General features: G+C 34.0%; 1 protein-coding gene across 3 annotated transcripts; it reads right to left on the reverse strand.

Moving 5' to 3' along the window:
* Positions 1-1,107: 1,107 nt before the first annotated feature.
* Positions 1,108-5,607, reverse strand: LOC109220486 (hypersensitive-induced response protein 2). 3 transcript variants are annotated; one of them, XM_019384957.1, is made up of 8 exons: positions 5,422-5,607; positions 4,434-4,491; positions 4,238-4,285; positions 3,300-3,497; positions 2,895-3,015; positions 2,139-2,230; positions 1,945-2,041; positions 1,108-1,700 (listed from the first exon to the last, which is right to left on the reverse strand). In XM_019384957.1, exons 4-8 carry the CDS (start codon positions 3,486-3,488, stop codon positions 1,339-1,341), a joined length of 861 nt encoding a protein of 286 aa, XP_019240502.1. In that variant the 5' UTR covers positions 3,489-3,497; positions 4,238-4,285; positions 4,434-4,491; positions 5,422-5,607; the 3' UTR covers positions 1,108-1,338. The 3 variants fall into 3 exon arrangements, with proteins under 3 accessions (XP_019240502.1, XP_019240500.1, XP_019240501.1); XM_019384955.1 differs by lacking the exon at positions 4,434-4,491; XM_019384956.1 differs by lacking the exons at positions 4,238-4,285; positions 4,434-4,491.
* Between the last annotated feature and the right edge of the window lie 2,211 nt (positions 5,608-7,818).

Here is a 7,818-nt window from a genome sequence, read left to right on the forward strand (position 1 = left end):
ATTACTCATTAGCTAGCCTGTTGTTTAAGGAGATTTTTAGGCTTACTGCGGGTTTGTTACAAATGGAATGCAACGGTCTAAGGGTTTGAGAAATATATTGAGCATCTAAAGGGGAGGAGCCGAGCTCTTTCTATGAATAAATAAAATACAAAGTTGATCTTCATTAATTCTTCTGCCAACACCCAATTCTTGTGAAAACAGCAAATTATTAAGAGGAATACCCCACTTGAATATTGATCTTTTATCATTTCTTCTCCCAACACCTAATTCTTGTGAAAACAGCAAATTACTAGAGTACCACTTCAAGCGTCATTCATTAGGCTGCAATACGCAAATGGAGAGGCCTTCTCTCCTCACACCAATGTAAAAGCCAAATCTTTCTAGGAATATGTCATGTTCAATATACACTAATAAGATTTACCTTTTAATTTATTCAAATAGCTAATTTGTTCTTTTGTTGGAGGGATCGAACCTAGACATGATAAAAGCATGATCATTACTATACTTATCTCCTCACTCAAGCTTCAACAAACTTCCTCTCTTGCTTTGCTTATATATTGCCACAAAATAGATCAGAATTCCAGCGCTTGGGAAGAAACGCATGGGAAGAAAGAAAGAAACGGAAGCTAGAAGGATTATTGATTGTGCTTGAATTGGTTAACTCAATCATTAGGAGAACTAAATTAGAAAATATTTAAGAATAAATAAGAAGAGAAGCGAAGTGCTACAAAAAGAACTCTGTTCAATTTTTTAATGTGAAAAATGTAGCCATTCTTTCGTTTCTTTTGGACACTGGCCATCTGCCTGGAGTTTCAAATTTATTTCAAGAATTTCTTTTGAACGCTGGCCATCTGCCTGGAGTTTCAAATTACTAACCAGTTGTCCTCTTTCCTTATAACTAGGAAAGAGAGGTGTCGTGAATTACTTCTAAATAAATTCAGAAGTTATATGTAAGAACCATTGAAAGTTAGATCTCTACCAAAACAAAGGCGAAAAATGTACAAATACAAAATAAGAAGGAAGGCGGAATAGGAGGGAACTTTTGGGTAAGTCAATCAGCAGCTAATATAGGTTAGGTAAATGATATATTTACTCTCCGTAAGGAAATACCTAAAAATGCCTATAGAGACACATCGTATAGCAATGCAATCAACTGCAAAACTTTTTGTCTGTCAGCATTGTTGATAAACAACCTATAAAGCAGATGGTAAAACCAAACTTTGCACGTATCGATCTATGGATTCTATAAGCACGAACACACGTAAAGCTACCATATCAACACTGAACTAAAAACAACAAACCACACAAGACTATCAACTATCCTTAGTCTTTGTTAAACTAATGCTGAATACTTTCAGCCTGGAGAAGACCCTCGCGGATCTGAGAAGCAACATCTTTGACAGCACCTGGTCCATGGGGAATAAACACAGCAGATGACTTGGAAGTAGCTCCAATCTCCTTCATCGTATCAAAATATTGAGTAACAAGAACCATGTCCATCACATCTTTCGCTGTTGTTCCAGGCACGTTCTCTGAGAAAGCAAGCACGCTGTCTCGAAGACCGTCCACAATGGCTTGACGCTGTCGAGCAATGCCAAGCCCTGATAAATACTTGGATTCAGCTTCTCCTTCAGCTCTCTTGATCTGCAATATTTTCTCTGCTTCGGCCTTCTCATTCGCAGCAACACGTAGTCTTGCAGCTGTTGTCAACAGCAAAGGTGTATCAGAACACTCACATGCAACAATAGGCAATAGATAACAAAAAATAGTTACGATTTCTGAAAAGAATATTGCATGCAGTCATTGTCTAGGCAATGCAACCACCTTTCGTGAAAAAGGAACAAGAAACAAGAAGAACATGATTAGCTCAATGTTGTCGCAAGCACTCAAAATTCAGATATCCAATTGACGAACAAATTATCTTCAGATGTAATTCGCCCTTACCAGCATTAATCTCATTCATTGCCCTCTTGACATGGGGATCTGGCTCTATATCCACAATGAGGGTTTGCACAATCTCATACCCATAAGCAGACATAGCCTGCAATTTTTAAGGAAAAAGGAAAAGAATTTTAGCATAATTAAAATGAAAAGAGACCGAAACAAAGAATTAGTCGTTAAGGCAAGAATCATATAACCTTTTCAAGTTCTTCCTCTACTGCTTTAGCAATTTCGTTCTTCTGCTCAAATGCAGCATCCAACCCCAATCGTGGCACACTGGCCCTTATAACTAAAAGGAGATTTGATAGACGTTATACCTCAAGCTCAGTATAAAAAAGTCGTTGCGCTACATAGCAAGAAAGCATTACTTGGATACATATATCTCGAACATAAACAGAAAAGATATATATATATATATAACAGTCACGAAGCCTCTTATGTTGCTGTCATTATTTCTATTGTTTTCTGTCGATAGTACTGATATATTGTCTCTCTTTTCGTCTTCTTGAGCCGAGGGTCTTCCAGAAACAACCTCTCTACTCCCTCGGGGTAGGGGTAAGGTGTGCGTACTGCCCTCCCCATAGCCTCGTACCCACTTGTGGGATTTTACTGGGTTGTTGTTGTTGTATATGACAGTCACGAAGCCCAAGATGACCACCAGAGAAGCCACTGCAGCTACTTACCATTTCTAAAAATTAATATTCCCCCCCCCCCCCAAAAAAAAAAAAAATGACATGCCATATAATATCTAAACAGATTTCCACCCCATGTTCTCCAAGTCTATGACACTTTTTCAACCCCCTCCCCCCTTTTCAGCCCTTTCGTACTTCTTATGTTGCGGGTAGATTAGAGGAAGAGGAAGGGCAAAAATGAAGTCAATCTTATACTACTTCGTCCACAAGCTCCTCATCTTTCCATGGCAACAATTACAGAGCATAGATCTCAAAACATACCATCAAAAACATAGGATTGGATCTGTCCTTTGGTGTTAGAGAGCTTGTAAAATGCATCAGCTGCATTTTCTGCTAACGCTCTGTACTGAATGGATGCTACAACAGTCACAAAAACATTGTCCTGGAACAACGAGAGCAATGCTTAGTCTTGTGATGATCAAACTAGCAAGATGCAGAAAGGAGACATTCACTAGAACTAAAACGATACAAGGTTCAGGGGAAGGAGAAACTAATATAACCTCACAAAATGACAAAAATTAGATCAAGATTTTTTCTTTTGGGATTTGGTACTAGATCCATGAACACAATTTTCAACTAGGAAGACCATCAATGAGTTTAGAACTGTCATAAAAAGCAATAAATCAGAACGAGTTAGATATTCGATATAGTGCAATGTAGAAGTACCTTTGTTTTTGTCTCACAACGAACATCAAGCTGCTGTAGTCGCAATGAGAGATAACCAGGGACCTGATACCCAAGACACCAAGGCAAGCAGTGACACCCTGGCTCCAGCACTTCATCAAACTTACCGAAGTGTTCTTTCACTGCAACAGTTGACTGATCTACTTGAATGCAACCGAGCGCTTGACCCATAGTTCAAATCTACAAGCATCATGTTAAGAAGCGTGACTTTGCAAATTAAGAATTACAAATTATTAAGTTGCACATACATAGTATATTACTGAAAATTCAACGTCTTCATTTAGTTATCATATATAATCTAACATTTCTGAATGCTGATCGTTAGTTACAAGTCAAAGAAAGAGTTACATGTGGAACAGTGGAAGCATCTTATAACAAAAACAGTTAATCAACACAAAAAATTAGCATCTTATTGACATGTTCCAGAAGAAAAAACTAGTCAATTACTTCTTCTTTTTATGACGGTGGTGTCTAGGCTAGCTTGCTAGTACAATTGACAATTGAAAAGGTTTAATAGTAGGATTATGCTCAAACTTAGGAATGTTCGACGAAATCAGTTAGAGTTCTCAACCAAATACCTCAAGCATGCAAAGATTTCAGCAAGGCAGATTCAGGATTTTACAGTTCGAATTGAGAATTCTACCACAACCCATTTGATTTAGTGGATTCGAAATCTATTATTTGTATTTATTAAGTGATTTTCTTAACACATAAAGGGTTTGAGCCAAATCACCGGGTTCTGATGAACACATAACTAAAACAATATCCGCCCCTGGGTTTCATGACACCGAAAGGCAACTAAGTGCAAAATTCGCATTAAATTAATCGCCAACATACACATAAAACAGAAAATGCAGGACACAATGAAGCTTATGACAGATCAAAGAAATTCATCAGAAATGAAGTATCAGTAAACTGACCATGCAGACATCCCAAAAGTTTATCCACCTATCAGCATAAATAGCCACCTGAAAATCGAAATAATCTAACTCACTCGAACCTAGTTCTCAAAATTGTATGAACTAACACCAACCACAAATATATCAAACGAGATTGACATAAGTGCATACACTTAGAAAAGAATTACGCATACACTATCAAAATACTTTGACAAACCTCAACCCTTAACCACAAGCCTCAATTCCTCACAGGATCATCAAATAAAACATCCGAACTACAAACACAACGAAAATTCTTCACATACATGCAAAAATATATAATCACACACATACACCATCAAGTACCTGGAATTAACCTCAAATTTTTAATCACAAACCTCAATTCATCATAGATCATCAAATAAAATAGCCGAAATTCAAGCACACGATAAATTCTTCGCTTAAATGCAAAAACTACACATATGTAAGTCGGTTAAAGGAAAAAACCTGTGAAGTGTTCAAATGCGAGAAGAAGCAAAAAGCTAAAGAGAAAAACCTAGTTTTTAAAATTGTATGAACTAACAACAATTCATAATATATCAAACAAAGTTGATATAAGCGCATATACGGGATCACACATATACACTGTCAAATATTTGAAAATCTTCAATTCTTAACCACAAACCTCATTTCACCGCAGAATTAAACAAATAAAAAACAGTCAAAATTCAAACACAATGATAAATTAACGCCCCTGAAATTCGAATTATTCAAATTCACAAGAGAGAACCTAGTTCTAAGAAATTGTACGAACTAAGAACAATTCACAATATTTTAAGCGAACTCGATCTAAGAGCATACGCTTATATAAAGAATCACACGTGTATACAGTTAAAATCCTCGGAATAACCTCATTTCACCAAAGAATTATCAAATAAATAGCCAAATTTCAAACACAAAGAAAACTTAACGCCGCCAGGAATTCGAATTATTCAAATTCACAAGAGAAAACCTAGTTATCGAAATTGTACGAACTAACAACAATTCACACTATATTAAACGAAAATCAATATAATAAGCGCATATGTTAATACAAGAATCGCACGCATACACCGTCAAAATCCTCCGAATAACCTCAATGCATTACAAAATCGTCAAAAAATACAGCGGAAATTCAAACTCTTTGCATCCGTACATGCAAAAATACACATATTTAGGTCGGTTACCTGTGAAGTGAGCAAAAGCGTGAAGAAGCAAAGTTAAAGAGTAACAAATTCTTGCTCAAGAAGACCAAGAGCTATATATGATTTTTTATATAATGCTGAAATCAGAAATGATTATGAAAATGGTAGCACTCAAACGGCTTTTGCGTGATTCGTGGCCTGAGTCCTGACCCGCGGTTTTATTGTTTGCCTGCTGCTTTGGTTTTTATCCAACTTTGCATGAGGGGTCCACCACCCACTGTTGGTTTAAAGTACTCCCCGGTTTCTAAATTAGATAAGATTTTTTTTAGTCTGTTTCAAAATAAATAATATATTTTTAAATTTAAAAAATAATTTAAATTTAAACTTTTTATTTTACTTATTTTACTTTTAATTAAAAATTTTTATAACCATATAAATATCATGGTTTCACAAAGTTTTTACTCCTTAAATTTTTAAGATCACAAATTTTAAAAGTTTTTTTTTCTTAAACTCCGTGCCGAATCAAACTATGTCATCTAAATTGAAACTGAGAGAATACAATTTTAGTAGGCGTTTGGACATGAGAATTGTAAAATTTCAAAAAAAGATTTGAAAATTAAAGTTGTGTTTAGACATGAATATTTAGAGTTGTGTTTGAACATGAATATTTTTCAAAAACTCTTTTTCAACCTCCCCTGTTCTCCACCCCCAACAACCCACCCCAACCTCCCCCGCCCTACTCTAAATAGAAGTATTATTAATAGTATTTTGCTTTTTAGAAAAAAATATTCTCTTTCATTTCAACAAAATGAGTATTTTTCTTTTCATGATGTAGAAAAAATATTTTCTTTTATTTCAACAAAATGATTACTTTATTTTTCTTGTTGTAGAAAGATTACTTTCTTTTTCAACCAAAAAAAGGATATTTCTTTTAGTTATGGAGCACAATGTTATTTTAAGGTAAAAAAGGTAAAGCATCACATTAGTTCCTTTGGGTTTGTGTGAATTTTTAGAAGAACAATCAAATCTTTGAAGAAAATAGAGTCCCGGAAATGTTGGGTATTTGGGGGAGGAAGGAAGCACAGGAAATATGAGGACTTGGGAAAAAGGGAGTGAGTATAATAACATAAAATATTATTTTCCTAAAAAATATTTTCTACTCTCTAGCCAAATATTAGAAAATATTTTTTGGAAAAAGTTTTTCACTCACCAATAAAATAAGAGAAAATAAGTGATAAAGCCACTCATATTTCATGAAATATTTTTCATGGAAAATATTTTTTTTCATACTAAACACACCCTAAATGATATAAAATTAACTGATTGGTAGAGACGTCAAAATGCTTATTCTTAGTAAATATTTGAGCTTTTGCCTAGCAATGTCTTTCATAACTAGTCGGCCGATAAAAGAATAATTGGACATGTTGAGTTATTGTAGCGAGTTTTTTTGTGCTTGACATTGAAGCTTCAACATGAACTTAGTGAATTCTATATGTATAAAGTTTATTTACTTTTGACACAATTTAAAATTATCCTCGATTATACTTTAATTGGAGTTCTAATATAAGTAATTTACTAACAAAATAAATAATCTTTAAAGGATAGCAAAAATAAAATAAACATATTTCGTATAACAAAATTGTTGTAAAACCTATAGTTAATATGGATGTCCACTACTCTCACTATTTTCACCCATGATGTAAATAACCTCCAACTACTCATCACCATTATAATTGTAACTCCCACACCTCCATAACCTCTCCCCATGATCTTCCCCCATGATCTCAATTGTTAATGTCATGTTTAAGACAATCATTTTGTAACCTTCATATGTAATAGTATAAATAGAGGCATGAAATGTGAGATGGAACACACTTGAACACTTGATGAAATAAGAAAGTTATCTCTTCTTCTCTTATTCTACTTATCTACTTGTTTTATATTGTTACTTTGAGCTACATTTCTTAATACGTTATCAGCACGAAGTTGAGCTCTTTTCGTTGTTCAGGTATATTTGTTCACTTTGTTTTCTTCGTTGTATATTTTGATTTCATGATTAGTATCTTTAATATGCAGTTTTATAATTTCTCACATCTCTAAGTATGTGCAAAATTAAAGAATTCTATGTTTCTTTATTTTAAGTTATTTGTATGATTGTCATGTGAAAGTTGCTAATTTTCATGTTAATAGAATTAATTGAGAGAAGAATACTTATTTTATGTTGTTCGACATTTGAAATTGTGTTAAAGTTTGAAGACATTATTGTTCTAGTTAACATCAAAGATATACTAGTAATTTGAAGAAACAAATAGTATTCTTTTTTATGGAATTATCACTTTAGTGTATATAGATCACAAATTTGATATTATGTCAATTTTTAAGATTCTTGACGCTATCCTAATGATTTCTAATTATTTATCATCTTTGATAGTTTTCACT

Source organism: Nicotiana attenuata, unplaced genomic scaffold (assembly GCF_001879085.1).
Source record: "Nicotiana attenuata strain UT unplaced genomic scaffold, NIATTr2, whole genome shotgun sequence".
In the NCBI taxonomy this organism is placed as follows: Eukaryota; Viridiplantae; Streptophyta; class Magnoliopsida; order Solanales; family Solanaceae; genus Nicotiana; species Nicotiana attenuata.

What these genes read in the sequence shown, in the direction of transcription:
- LOC109220486 (XM_019384956.1), bottom strand. Translation starts at nt 3,488, where the DNA reads ATGGGTCAAGCGCTCGGTTGCATTCAAGTAGATCAGTCAACTGTTGCA. An exon ending in GTTGTGAGACAAAAACAAAG is followed by an intron (nt 3,016 to 3,299) that starts GTACTTCTACAT and finishes TCGTTGTTCCAG; the next exon opens with GACAATGTTTTTGTGACTGT. An exon ending in CCAATCCTATGTTTTTGATG is followed by an intron (nt 2,231 to 2,894) that starts GTATGTTTTGAG and finishes ATCTCCTTTTAG; the next exon opens with TTATAAGGGCCAGTGTGCCA.